At 36.5% G+C, this 15,454-nt stretch overlaps 1 protein-coding gene across 2 annotated transcripts; it reads right to left on the bottom strand.

The window, feature by feature from the left end:
• Positions 1–2,088: 2,088 nt before the first annotated feature.
• LOC127644539 (insulin gene enhancer protein isl-2b-like) lies at positions 2,089–5,789 on the bottom strand. Of its 2 annotated transcripts, none has more exons than XM_052127783.1 (6): positions 5,604–5,789; positions 5,117–5,306; positions 4,581–4,840; positions 3,619–3,902; positions 3,132–3,299; positions 2,089–2,673 (listed from the first exon to the last, which is right to left on the bottom strand). In XM_052127783.1, exons 1-6 carry the CDS (start codon positions 5,659–5,661, stop codon positions 2,557–2,559), a joined length of 1,077 nt encoding a protein of 358 aa, XP_051983743.1. In that variant the 5' UTR covers positions 5,662–5,789; the 3' UTR covers positions 2,089–2,556. The 2 variants fall into 2 exon arrangements, with proteins under 2 accessions (XP_051983743.1, XP_051983822.1); XM_052127862.1 differs by having other exon boundaries at positions 5,122–5,306; positions 5,604–5,752.
• Positions 5,790–15,454: the final 9,665 nt, after the last annotated feature.

Genomic DNA, 15,454 nt, shown 5'->3' with positions numbered 1-15,454 from the left:
CTGAGCTTTACACCCAAAGACAATGAAATCCCAGTAATATTGCAGCAACTGTGTGTGGTGACTGTCAGATCTGATCTGTCCACATATACAAGAAAATTCAAATTTTGGTGACTTACAGTAGAAGCTATTTCTGTATCTTGGACTAAGTAAAGGCATTATATTATACTTCATAGCCTCTTCATAGAATTGTAGATGTCTCTGTTTTCTTTGGATACCAGATGTTTGTATTTCTTTAAGGCTGAATGAGTCTGGTTGTAGAATGAATACTGAAGCCATCATGAACTCTGTTTTATAGTCTGTTATTGTAGAGTGGGTGGCTTTGACCTCCCTCCAAGCTGTTAATGGAATTGTGTGTGTGTGTGTGTGTGTGTGTGTGTGTGTGTGTGTGTGTGTGTGTGTGTGTGTGTGTGTGTGTGTGTGTGTGTGTGTGTGTGTGTGTGTGTGTGTGTGTCCGTGCATACCCATGTTGGCATGTTTGCAATGTCCTTTTTCCTGTGTTTATTCTCTTAATGGGAATTCATGATTTTTTAGTAGGCTTATGTCTTCAAATGGGCAGGGTTGTTTGATTTATATAGCTCTATTGGAAGAAATATTTAAAAATGTTGCTGTAAGGTCTGTGTGAACGTTAATACACACATACAGTGTTTTTTAAAAATTGCTTTGAACTTTTTCAATGTGTAAACTGTACAATCTGAATCTGACGGTAAAAGCAACACTGCTAGGATGTGTAAAAGTCTCTTCTTGAGTATTTGCACCATTATTACAGTAAGTCACATCTTTATGTGAATCATTCCTTTTTATCGTCCCATCATTGTCTTACTTCCTTTCTGTCTCTAGCTCACTGATTAGCACACTTTAAAAATGTTGCCATCGATTGGACTTTGTGTGAGCAAACGATGCTTGTTGAGGTCAATAAGCAAGGATCAGATTGTACAAAAGCACAAAGTAGCATCTAAAATAAAAAAATAAAAAAAACCTGCCTGTTGTCTGGATTACGTATCCATATTCACCAAAGCATTTATGCCATTAACTGTGTCACCTACTTGTGTCACCTACGTGGATCTATTTGACAACTGAGAGCTTAATTGCGAAGTAATTCTCATTATTTAGGAAAGGTCTCGTTGACTTTGACACATGCTAATATATTTCGAAACTTAGCCCCCGAAAAATGTTAGCATTAAGTTTGTGAGCTTGCACAATTACTAAACAAATATTCAAACAAATACAATGCCATCAGCTGTTTTAGACGAAGGGAACTGCGTGTTTTATTAAATTCACCTTTTATTTGTATTATGAAAAATCACGTTTTCTCTGTAAAATAAAAAAGAATTGTCAGTCGACCCGGTGCATAAATAGTTAAGACACATGCCTTTAGCGTTTTGTGTGTGTGTGTGTGTGTGTGTGTGTGTGTGTGTGTGTGTGTGTGTGTGTGTGTGTGTGTGTGTGTGTGTGTGTGTGTGTGTGTGTGTGTGTTTTTGGTGAATCTAGGCTATATGACTCCCATCCTTCAAATCACACTCGATTTACCGTTTATTGGTGTGATGACACAAGCAAATAAAAGCTCAACGGATCCCTGCTTTTTGTGTACACGTGATAATGTTGATTAATCTTTTAAATATCTGAACAATACTTTGCCATATAACGCTGAGAAAAAGGCTACATCCGATAGGGTTTTAATTCAATACAGTCATTAGGCTAACTGGTGTAGAAATCCCGATTCACCTTGTTGAAAGTTTTGCGACTTCAAAAAGTGTCCTATCTTGTCAGATTAGATAGACTACTATATGTATCATTGTGCTTGATTTAAACGAAGCAACACCTACGATTTATTTATTTTTCCTGTTTAAATAAATGTAGATTAAAAGTAACTTTACGACGTAAAGAAATTTGTCACAATAGAAAAAGTTATTATATTGTTATAATAATGATAATAATAATATTCGTAGTCTGTTATAAAACCCAGTATTATTAAGTTTGTAATTTAACTTAATTCTCCACCTCTCAGTTGTGCAAATGTAAATATTTGATTAGTGTAAACATTGACTCATTTGAAATAATCGCACATGTAAATAAAATAATTGTCTGTGCTGATTTATTTATTTTTTTTTTTGCGAATTGATGTGACAATAAATAACAATAATTTAATTGTTTTAAGTTGCAGAGACTCAAATGGTCATCCGTTACATTTCATAACGGGGAAAAAAATCCCATCTTCTGAAATCGAGTCTTTTGAAAAGATATATCCCCAAAAAATATCCAAAATATCCATGCCACATACACAACGATCATAACGAATAAGAATATCCATTTCGAGTGAACAATGTCCCTTATTTAAGGTACATTTACATTGCAAATTACTAGTTTGCATCATTTTACTTCCAGACCCATCGTGGATTTGGTGTCGTATTTCGGGAAAAAAATGTTTCTCAGTGCAGTTTGTTGAAACACGTCTGATGGAGCTGTCTGGTGATGGTAATAAAATGTCCCACGCCAGTGATGAGCTGATCTCATGATGGGTTCGGAGAGCATGATTGGCCATCAGACGAGCAGTCGTTCTCACGTCTCCACCGGGCTCGGTATCATACTGTTCGGTGTGTCTGGTAACTGTGATGAAAGAGACGTCACGTCGCTGCCCGATGAGTTTCCTAAAGAACCGGATTCCGAGAAAGAGACCTGAAAGTAAGAGGCAAAGTTCACTCTAAATAAATAAATAAATACAATACTGAATTATTATTATTAGGCTATTGTTATTATTGTTGTCGTTAATAATAATAATAACAATAATTATAATAATGCAATATCATTAAAGGCAATATTATTATGATAATAATTATAATAATGCAATATCATTATAATAATAAGGCAATAGTATTATGATAATAATAATAATAATAATGCAATTGCATAATAATAATAATAATGCAATTGCATAATAATAATAATAATATTAATATTAATAATAATAATAATAATAATAATAATAATGCAATAGCATTATGATAATAATAATAATAATAATAATAAAATTACAGTTGGCCTACAGAACCGTTTACCACTGGTGAGATTATAATTGTGTGCAGACATAAAAAATAAATAACATTTTGTGCGTTATAGCCTAATTCTTCACTCACCAGCTGTTGAAAGGCAGGTTGATCTAAGTCACTCTGGAGTGCAAATTCGCTGAGCGCTTTCCAGTGTGGTTGATAAGTCTGCACTTCCACCGGGTGTCCTGGCACTGAATGATTATGTCTTATTGGACTCCCTGCAACCAGCGCAGTGCCCGTCATACCCTGCAGGTTCTGAACCAAAATAATTGCAATGAAGACATTACAACAGACCAGTTATGGGCAGTTATATTAAACAGAAACAATGCATCGCCAACCATTGAGATTGCATCAAGCAATTCTCAAAAATAAATACATAAATAAACATTTCGTTTAAACCCCAAATTAGAAACAGAAGGAGGAGTCTCTGATTTACCCCAGTCCTCACAGCAATCGAATTACAGACGCAATCAAAATAATCTCAGATCCTATCCAGGATCACTCAAAGGAGCACTGCTCAGTCTTTTTCACACATTGTATTGAACAATCGAGAATCCGTTAGAAAGACACTTACAGTCTTATCGCCATGTTGTTGTTGTAACTGTTTCAGGAAGATAGATCTCTTCTTGTCCTTGCAGCGCTTGTTTTGGAACCACACTCGTATGACTCGCGGGCTCAAGCCTGTCATCTCCACCAGCTGCTCTTTCATGAGCGCATCTGGACGCGGGTTTGCGTTGTAGCACGTCCGTAAAGTGTGCAGCTGCTTTTCGTTCAACACTGTCCTCACCCGAGTGGTCTTCTCTGATTGCTTGTGCATGTGGTTCCTACGTGGGGTTTGTCGGACCGACACCGGGTCAGCTGAAATATATATATATATATATATATTTTAAAAAAAGTTTGGATAATGCAGTGCTAATGAGAATAAGGTTGTTATTAGCCCAGTATAATTAGCCTATTTTATAATTTATAGCATATGTTATAATTGTGCTCTAAAATGTATTTACAAATCACCCGTGGGGGAAAAACTTTAGTGATTGTGATTATTAGAGAAGAACAATTCAGACAACTGGATCTGGAAATGTATTTAACTCTGATAGATAGATAGATAGATAGATAGATAGATAGATAGATAGATAGATAGATAGATAGATAGATAGATAGATAGACGGACGGACGGACGGACGGACGGACGGACGGACGGACGGACGGACGGACGGACGGACGGACGGACGGACTGGTATTCTTTGGTGCAGCGATCAGGCCCTACCGCACAAGCTTATCAGTCGTCGACTAAACAAAGTTATCGAGCGGATCAACTTGTAATTAGCTATTACGTAACAACATTACACGTTGCCTCCCAAAGTTATTACTGCCTCCCACAGTAATTACATCAGTTTTAATCCATGTTTTGCTGATGGCCAACTCCAAAATAACAATTTTAAATAGGTGTCAAACAATATTTCTTAGCTATTCTTATCGTATAACGTTATTTTAAATGTACGAATTGGTTTATTATATGCATATTGTTTTACTCACCTGCCATGTGTAAAGCTCTGCTGTGGATGTTTCCCGGGCTAAGTGGGCTTCCATTTGATCCGCGCCCCAGAGACAGACCTTGATCTGCTCGACACAGCAGTTCCTCGTCCCGCACAGAGAACTCATCCCCGGGCAAAAGCTGCCGGCCACACACCGAGCAGTGAAAACATTCAATGTGATAAACACTGTCCCGAGCTCTCATGACCAAATCACTGCTGCTAAATCCCAAACTGCATTTTGCGCATTTTATACCGAACAATCTGTAGGGTGTAAAGAAGTTTAATTTATATTATGCAATGGTAAAACTATAGATAAAAATCCAATTTTAGCCTACAATTAAGGCATTATAAATCGCCATTTTAATTCCACTCAAATAAAAAAGTAATACAATAGTAATATTGACTTCAACCCGAAAATAATTTTGAGTATTTGGAAGACTGCTTATAAAAATGCATGCTTTGCCATTAATGTCTGCTACGTGATGCATATGATGCATGCTAATTCAGAAACAAAACAAGCAAACAAAATAAACTTACCTTACATAATCTCTCTTACAGTATGTTTTTCCGTCTCGTACAAAGCAAGTGCATGTCTCATCCAGGTATTGATTGCACTCCACACATTTCAAACAGGCTGCGTGCCACTCCAGGTCGGGGGAGACCCGCAGGATGTACTGGTCATGGATCTGACTGCCACAGCCGACACACATCGCTAGTCCGGATTTCTCTGTGCATTAAAACAAAGGATTGATTTGCGATGTTATGCAGAAATTAATGAAGGGTCGATAGCAACTTCAAATGTTTTCTCATTCAAGAACAATCTTGAAAAATATAATTTTGCCATATTTTAGGATTTTTAAACATTTACACTGTGCTAGTGCACAGAATTAGAAAGTATTCTTGAGAGAGCAGATACCAACAGAAGCCTCGAGGAAACCCGGTAGATAAAGTCGTTCCTATCATTTTCCTCCTACTTTTAGTGGGGAAAGTATCATGTGCCTAGATTTTATTAGGAAATACTTACTTTTGGAATGATCACCCATATCATCCAAAAAAGAAGAGTTGAATATTATATCCACCATACAGGTTGGCTAAGGAGAAGACTCTGTGTCGAAATGAAAAGAGAGAAAATGCACTGCCCGCTCCCGGCTGCCCCGCAACTTCAGTCCGGAGTGAGGAGAGATGGAGAGGGGGGTGAACGCAGGAAGAGGGTCTGAGAGCGCGGTCTGCCACACGAGACGTGACGTCAGGCGTAAATCCGAATTTAGATGCGTCAGTAGGGGGCAACACGTCACAATGCACCCTATTGATTCAGATCACTAGATATGATTAAATAAATATGTTATTAAAAAAATCATAATTTGTAGCTCAACGCTGTAATTGGCTGTGTGGGAGGCACAAATACGCTTTAATGTGTGAAAATGCAACACCTTTTTAATCTGGGATGTGTCAGAAATTTAGATATTTTACAGATTCCCGGATTCACACTTTAGATACATTTAGGTACTCCAAAGGCGTAGCAGCCACATGGGTCGTGAGGGACACCTCCCCCGTACTCTTTAAAAATGTGATTTTGTTCCCTGCATATATAAACCCATACCGAGTCCAAATGGTGGATTTGTATACAGTATTCTTTTTAGGCTAATTGAGCAACCATCTAGCCAATCACAGGTGAGTTACATGAGCCGAAACAACCCATAATAGGCAGTCAGTCAGACAGTCTAATCAATGTGGCTCCATTCATTTCTGCAAAGTTGCTTTCAACAATGCTCATTTATCTTTGTTTTATCAGCATTGATGTTTACTTAAATTAATAATCTAAAGATTAGGAACACACAAACAAAAGTTATTTATCAACATATCGTTGTTTATGGGCTGGAAATGCACTGCAGAAAAAACAATGAAGTAGGCCTAATGAAACCAAGGACAATCCTTCTTTTAAGCACACATTGTAAGGGGAGTTTAAGTTATTGCATTACATTATGTCTGTGAGGTAATAGTTTGATCAGTTCTTTTTGCCAATGTAATCAGATTATTAGATCTTTAAATATGTGAAGCAATTTTTTATATCAGCTGCTGTGTTTTACCTCTATGTTGGTGTGCAGACTACAAACTGTAGGATAAAAGATAGATCTGCTGTGTTCTTAGAACACTTTTTACTGAAGTCAGTAGATTTGTAGAAACTTTTTATACATGAAAACCTATGGACGTTATTGTTGTCTTTTGATAAAGCTCATGCTCAGCAGCTCACAAACTGTAGGGAAATGATAGATTTGTTTTGTTCTAATAATGCTTAAATCCTTTACTAAAGCCTCTTTGTAGGTCTGCAGACAAACACATTTTAGTGGATTAAAATTGTATTTTGATCATTGATTCAGTGACTAACTAATTTCACATAAGACGCTAATTTGTCACCAACTTCTTATATCACCAGAAATGGTCACTGAATCATTAAGTGGATCTGAACGGATTTTGGTGAACATAGTCAAAACAGTCGAGCCACTTAGATACATTTAAATCCTACAATGCACAAGCACAGAGAACAACATAAAATTGTGCACATGCACAATTGTCATTATTGTAATTGATTAAATAATTTATTCAGGACCAGCTTGTGCTCAGTCTTTTATTGTCATGTGTGAAACAGAAGCAAGTGCTCCACAAGATTATTTTTGCAGCTAATTTAACAAAATTTTGCAATTAATTTGCAATACTTACATTTTTAACATACAATAAATACAAGTATATAATATTTATATTCTAATAAAATACTAATATCATACTTCTATATGAATTCATACTGTAATATATTAATACTGCACTGTAAATGTTGGGTCTGTGCGAGTCACCTACAGCTGTCTCCCCAAATTGCATGGTATTGCAAAATGAGGAGGGAAAATTGACGTGAAGAGTAAAGAGATAGTTTGTTATTGATATTAGCCGAATGGTATTGTGTGTTATTTGTATTGGTAAGATAGCCTATAATGAATTAATTCATGAGAGAGGTGATGAGATATTTACTTGTGTTTAGTCCATGCTGAGCACATAGAAGCTAAAGTGCATTGAGAAATTGTGTTTGGCTGTTGAATTGCCGATTGTGTCTGCTCACTGTTTATTATAATAGAATAATGCATAGACAGCAATTTCTCTAAGATATAGCTTTCATTATTAGCTTATGGAGAAACAATTTGTTACCATAAAAAAAGGTTTTTAATAATAGCGTACTATAGAATATGTTCCGATATTAGTGCTTCGTCCGGTCTTGTCATCAAGAAGTAGCCAAATCAAATGACGCTTTCATGCGCTTAGGCTATAGTTATAACTATATGTTCCTTAGAAAAAAAAGTTTTTAAAATACATTTTATTTTCAACAATAATATTAAAAACAATCAACATGATTGCAATTTCAACATTAGAGCACCGTTGATATTTCAAAGTGTCGTTCAACATTAAATTGCCATATTTAAAAAAATAAAGGTGAAATTTTTTATCTATTTATTTATTTGTAATTTTATCTTATCTCTGCCCAATAATGAAAAACTGGTTCTCATCACCCTTAATTCCACAACTGCTGGCAGCTTAAAGTTATTTAATTTACGCCCAATTTATTAAATGGTGCAACGTCTGTTTCCCAAACCATCACATCACCCGTAATAATGTGGCTGTCAGGTCCAAAGATGCAGAAATTAGGACAAACGTTTGCAAATATCTCAATGAATTTGTCCAATAAGAAAACATAAAAAACATGAAAATGTCATTTTAGTATCTTGCCGAGATAGGCCTATATATTATTACTCAATATTGTAAGAAGGGTTGTTATAGGTTTTTTGTTTGTTTGTTTCAGAAATGTTAATGCTCGTCTTATACTTGTCAAGATTCTTGTATGTTAATGTGTAAACACATGATGCAGAGCATTATAAAGTGTTTTGAAATCATCAAGTGTTGTGTTTGGCTGGGTTTCCCGAAGCAATTAGGGGTCTATAATAGCTAATATAATATATAATACGAAATAAACCAAATATAATAAAATATAATTTGATAATTTCAACTGAGAGACGATGTTCTTCATTTTTATTCCTGTTCTGTGTGCATCAAAGTTTTCAACAACAAAAAAGCCTGTAGGCCTATAGCCTAATGATCAAAATCAAATGAAACGCACTTTAATTAATCTCTTTGAATAAGAATATTAATATTTCCGAACCCTGTCTTTCCCAAAGCCATTCTTTAATAATTACATTTAAATAGCATACATTCAATAAATCAGTAACTCAGACAAAAGTGACGTGCAGTTTCCATGTTTGGTAGTACTTTTTTCGTGTTGAGGAGACAAACTCCTATACGTTCAGCACCTTTGGACAAGACAGCTCCGGTAGGCCTATAGGGGTTCTGCTTTTAAAGTACTACTGAAAACGATAAACTACTTTTGTAATGTTCACTCATTTTAATGATGAATGTGTTTCCCCCCTTTAAATAGTTTCCTTTATTCCACAATATTGCGATTTTTTTTTTTTATAGGGGGTGGGGGGATTGTTTCATTTTGAACAAATCATTATTTTTGGGTGACCATGTAAGGAAACTTTGCTTGTTGTATTTATTGATTTGTCTTCTTAAGTAACATATTTTGGGACATTTTATACTATATCACTGAGAAAATCAGGCAAACACGCAAGGTCAGCGGGTGGGGTGGCATGTACAATTGAAGTCAGAAGTTTACTTACACTTAGGTTGAAGTCATTAAAACACATTTTTTAACCACTACACAGATTTCATATTAGCAAACAATAGTTTTGTCAAATCGTTTAGAACATCTACTTGAGGAATAATTTCTCCAACAATTATTTACAGACAGATTGTATTACAATTCCAGTGGGTCAGAAGTTTACATACACTAAGGAAAATTCCAAGAAATGTATGTAAAGCCTTTAGTCAAGTAGCCAATTAGCTTTTGATATGCTAATTGGCTAATTGGAATCAATTAGAGGTGTACTTGTGGATGTATTTTAAGGCCTACCTTCAAACTCATTGCCTCTTTGCTTGACTCATGCAGGGAAAATCAAAAGAAATCAGCCAAGAAATTGTGGACTTTCACAAGTCTGGTTCATCCCCCACACCTGAAGGCACCACATTCATCTGTACAAACAATAGTACAAACAATTGTACTCAAGAATAAACACCATGGGACCACATAGCCATTATAACACTCAGGAAGGAGATGCATTCTGTCTCCTAGAGATGAACGTAGTTTGGTGCAAAAAGTGCAAATCAATCCTAGAACAACAGCAAAAGACCTTGTGAAGATGCTGGAGGAAACATGTAGACAAGTATCTATATCCACAGTAAAATGAGTCCTATATCAACATAACCTGAAAGGCTGTTCAGCAAGGAAGAAGCCACTGCTCCAAAACCACCATAAAAAGCCAACTACAGTTTGCAAGTGCACATGGGGACAAAGATCTTACAATTTGGAGAAATGTCCTCTGGTCTGATGAAACAAAAATGGAACTGTTTGGCCACAATGACCATCGTCCATGTTTGGAGAAAAAAGGGTGAGGCTTGCAAGCTGAAGAACACCATCGCATTCATGAAGCATGGGGGTGGCAGCATTATGTTGTGGGGGTGCTTTGCTGCAGGAGGGACAGGGGCACTTCACAAAATAGATGGCATCATGAGGAAGTAAAATTATGTGGCTATATTTAAGCAACATCTCAAGACATCAGGCATGAAGTTAAAGCTCAGTCGTAAATGTGTCTTCCAAAGGGACAATGACCCCAAGCAGACCTCCAAAGTTGTTGCAAAATGGCTTAAGGACAACAAAGTCAAGGTATTGGAGTGAACATCACAAAGCCCTGACCTCAATCCGATTTGTGGGCAGAACTGAAAGTGTTTGCGAGCAAGGAGGCCTTCAAGCCAGACTCAGTTACATCAGTTCTGTCTGGAGGAATGGGCCAAAATTCCAGCAACTTATTTTGAGAAGCTTGTGGAAGGCTTCCCAAAATGGTTGACCCAAGTTAAACAATTTAAAGGCAATGATACCAAATACTAATTAAATGTATGTAAACTTCTGACCCACTGGGAACATGAATCTGAAATAAATAATTCTCTCTGACATTTCACATTCTTAAAATAAAGTAATGATCCTAACTGACCTAAGACAGGGAATGTATTTTATGATTAAATGTCAGGATTTGTGAAAAACTAGTTTAAATTTATTTAGCTAAGATGTATGTAAACTTCTGATTTCAACTATAACACTGTAGGCTACTCGCTGAACAAGAAATATGGAAGCAAATGCTCCTTCACGAGTAGGCTATTGTTGACTTTTATATTGTCAACAAGCTTATATATGTGTGTGTGTGTGTGTGTGTTTGTGTATTTATCCCTTTGTGGGGACCAAATGTCCCCATAAGGTTAGTAAAACATTTTTGACATTGTGGGGACAATTTGTCGGTCCCCATGAGGAAAACAGCTTATAAATCATACTAAATTATGTTTTTTGAAAATGTAAAAATGCAGAAAGTTTTCTGTGAGGGTTAGGTTTAGGGGTTGGGTTAGGTTTAGGGGATAGAATATAAAGTTTGTACAGTATAAAAACCATTATGTCTATGGAAAGTCCCCATAAAACATGGAAACCCAACGTGTGTGTGTGTGTGTGTGTGTGTGTGTGTGTGTGTGTGTGTGTGTGTGTGTGTGTGTGTGTGTGTGTGCGTGTTAATCTGAAAAAGCTCTAACTATTGATGTGGTATGTGGTTACAGGGGAGACTGGGGCTGGTTGTCACACTTTTGAGAAACATTTCTCAGGATGGTGTTATTCAACATTCTAAATATCAAACAATTTTGACAACCTGAAATGTAATTAATGAATTGTAAAAATTACAATATATCAACACGTGACAATTTGCCCCAACCTGCAATTTCTGAAAAATGACCTCTTAAGAATACAGTTCTCCTATCTTAATAATAGCTGAACTTGACACTAATGTACTGTATGCCAGTGTGCGTTCCCTTTTTTACCCAGCTATTACCACAACACAAAATTTTCCAAAATGTTTAGACACTTTTTGTTTTGAACTAGGTATTTTAAACCATCATAGTTCACTCTTGCTAGATATATGCAATTGGACGTATTGCTCAAAAATGTGTAGCTTCTGAAATATAATCCTTGTGACTTTGTAACCATTTACCCATGTGACAACCCTGATCCTTCATTTGAAGATATAGGACTGAATAGAGCAGAATCTGGCAAAGAGTGACCATTCAGAACTGATCATAAGAGAGTCCATTGTCCACTCTACTTATTGTTCTAATCATCTTTGTCAGAGAGAGAGAACAGTTGGAACATTCTGTGGGGTGCTACTGTTATTTTTATATTTCACTATGGCTGAGAGACTTCTCTATATATTTCGAATGCAGTGGAAGCTTCCAGGGCTGCATATTGATTCTGGTTTTGCTCCCAGTGGCATGCAGGTCAGTCAAAATGATGAGCCTGTAGTTGAAATGTTTTCTTGCACCCTTATTCGTCTTTCTTTTTGCTGTTTGCCAGTACACAGAGTTGGACATACTTATTTTTCTAAGACATATTTGTACAAAATCTATTTGAATTATCCAGTTCCTCTCTCCTTAATTCTTAATCTGCATTGAACATGCTGGTGTGCGTTTATTTGTGCATGTGTCTATGTAAACATTTTGAGCTTTTAAAGTCTTAACCCATGTAACCTCCTGTGGGAATGGGAATATAGCATAACAAACAAACATGCAGATACAAACACAAAACATGCCTGTTCACAGATTTTGTGCTACACCATGGTCCACTCCAAATGGTGCTTTCATTATTTAATTATTTTGGAACCGTTTGATCCATGGTCTTATCCAGTGGGGATAGGCCAGCTGTCAGAGGTCTGCATTAGCAGAGTTTAAGTGTAGCTAATGGCAGCTTTAAGGCCTAAATTATTTACCACTCTCATTAGAAATGAGACTTAAAGTGCTGTGTGTCCAGCCGGCCTCAGAACAGCTACATTTGCCAAAACCACAATCAGGATTCAGCTAATACATTTTCAAATGGAAATAAATAAATAAATCACGCTGTGAACGTAAATAGCGATTATGCTTTTTAAAGATCCCTCATCCCTGTTCATTTTTTCATTTTATTATCAAACTGAGAAAAAATTAAATTTTGTTGGTGGGGAAAGAGACCTACAGTGCTCTTGGAAGATTTTGACAGCAACTCAGGATAACAAGGGAGGAAAAAATCAGGTCCTCATGCACGCTTCTCTAAAAGTAGAATCATGTTGCTTATATATAATTCAACATACGTCTGATTTAATGTAGCATTCACATAATAATTACTATTAATTTTTGATTGCTGCCTCAGGGCACTTCTGCAATGTTGGTGGAGAAAAAGAATGCCATTATTATCATAACAGTGTTGCTGTCAGTATGGCCTTTTATTTTACAAATGCTGCGCTTGTATCTCTGTCCCTGCCAACGCAGAGCAGCTCTTGCACGTTCATTAGGAGCCGTTACAAATATGTCTGTCACTTTAATGAAAGTAATAGCTCCTCTGTGAACCACCATGAGACAATGTGCTTTCATTCCTGCCCAGAGCTTCCTTTGAATTTGTCCAGTTCTTTTCAGCACTTCATCCAGGGCATTTCCCAAGCTCTTTAAAGATGTAAGTATTGAATCTGTAGAATGACCAAAATTGTTTTATAATTAACAGTTTACTCTTTTTGACTTATTTGAATACTTTGGCATTTTATTCAATTAAGTTATATAGGCTATACGATGATTTTTGTTTTCTAGTCTTCCAGACATCTAACTGCACTCTGTGTCACTAAAGCCATTTACCTCCATCAAAATTCCCAAAACTATTAATTACAGTTGTATATATTCGCCCCAAAGCAAACTCTAAATTTGCTGCTGATATGGTCAGCAAAGTCATTAATAATTTGCAGTCATTCTCCCCAGACGCTCTGAATTTTATTATCTGAGACTTCAACAATGTAATTTGTTGTTAAAAAAAAAAAAAGTAACTTGAGTTATGAAATGTTTTGAAAAGTTAGTCAAAAGAGAGATCCTTCAGCAGACTGGGAACAGTCTTGGTCCTCTGCAGTTTACCTTCAGAGCTGGTAGAGATGTTGAGAATGGAACTTGGAAAATCTTTTGCTTAAACATCTTGAGAACCCTAAGGCTCATGTTACACTTTTAATTATAGATTTTTTTTTATCTGCTTTTAATACCATCCAGCTCAGTGGCTTAACTTCAATTTTGTGGACCCCAGTGCAAAGAAACTGTCAGGCCCCCTCCTTGTTTTTCCATCACCCCTTGGGTCCGCAGTCATTTTTATGGTTTCTTTTGGTCAACTGTTGTGGGTCCCTTTGTCACCCCGGGCCCTAGGGCAGCTGCCCTCCCTCTAGTTATTCAGCCACATCTGCTAGTAGACAAATTCATCTCTCATTTTAATGTTTATTTGAATATTATAGGCTGGATTTGGGATTTTTTAATACAGTGATCACAGTGTGCAAGGGTCAGTGGGGTGTCTTCCAAATAGTTATATTCTTCCACCGGTTCTCCTCAGGGCTGTTGTTTATCTCCTCTTTTGTACATAATGTAAATTAATGATTGTAATAGCTTCTTTGAGACCAGACATATTATCAATTGTGCAGATGACTCTGTAATAGTGAGTCTTTTTCAGGGGCAAGAACAGGAGCATGGACCCGTGGTTGATGACTTTGTGTCATGGTGATGTCAATCTTACTTTCACTTAAAGGGATAGTTCACCCAAAAATTTTAATTCTCTCATTATTTACTCACCCTTATGATATCCCAGGTGTGTATGACTTTCTTTCTTCAGCAGAACACATTTGAAGAGAAACTGAAATATAATATATATATATATATATATATATATATATATATATATATATATATATATATATATATATATATCAGCTCAGTAGGCCCTTAAAATGCAAGTGGATGGAGATTAGATATTTGAAGCTCCAAAAACCACAGACAGGCAGCATAAACATCATCCATATGACTCAAGCGGTTGAATTAATGTCGTCTTAAGTAATACAGTCACTTTTGGCACAAAGAAATATCAATATTTAAGTACTTTTAACTACAATCCATCACTTCTGGGTAGCTTCACAAGAGGGTGGTGTTCATGTGGTCTCTCGTGAGATGTATTCACGTTGCCATGTTATGGACATAATCTCATGTTCTCCTATCGGTTGAGACATCCAGGATAAGCACACAAACGCACCATTGCGAGAAAACAAGCAGATACAAATGCAGACCTAAACCAAAATCAACAAAGCATCTGTACAGCATTCCTCCTTCTCACTTGTAAACAACGCTGCTCTTCCATGTGTTTCGCATGTCCATCAGTTCTCACATGTCTCACTTGCCAACGCGATTATGTGACACATACATAACGCTGCTGACCGGAAGGATAATGTGGAGTTAAAAAAAAGTATTTAAATGCTGATCTTTTCAAACCAAAAGTGATCGTATCGCTTAAGAAGACATTAAATTAACTGCTGGACTTGGTGACGTTTATGCTGACTATCTGTTCTTTTTTGGAGCTACATAGCTGAGGTATTTTTCTATTTTCCTTCAAATGTGTTCTGCTGAAGAAAGAAAGTCATACCAAAGTCTTTCTAGCAAGTCAGTCCACTGTTGGCAATTTTGGAATGCTCTCGGGAGACTATTTCCAGTCATGGCAGTGCAGCTCCTATCTACTTGAATGGAGAAAGACTGAAATCTCAAAAACAGTTGGTCAGGATTACGATCCAAGAACATATTTCAAATCAACAATAAAATTTGACAATACTGGAATCATAAATTGTGCTTTTTAACCTCATATTACGCAAA

This window comes from Xyrauchen texanus, chromosome 1 (genome assembly GCF_025860055.1).
Source record: "Xyrauchen texanus isolate HMW12.3.18 chromosome 1, RBS_HiC_50CHRs, whole genome shotgun sequence".
Lineage (NCBI taxonomy): Eukaryota > Metazoa > Chordata > Actinopteri > Cypriniformes > Catostomidae > Xyrauchen > Xyrauchen texanus.
Note: the sequence above shows the minus strand (reverse complement) of the source record. Positions and strands in the feature narration are given on the sequence as shown.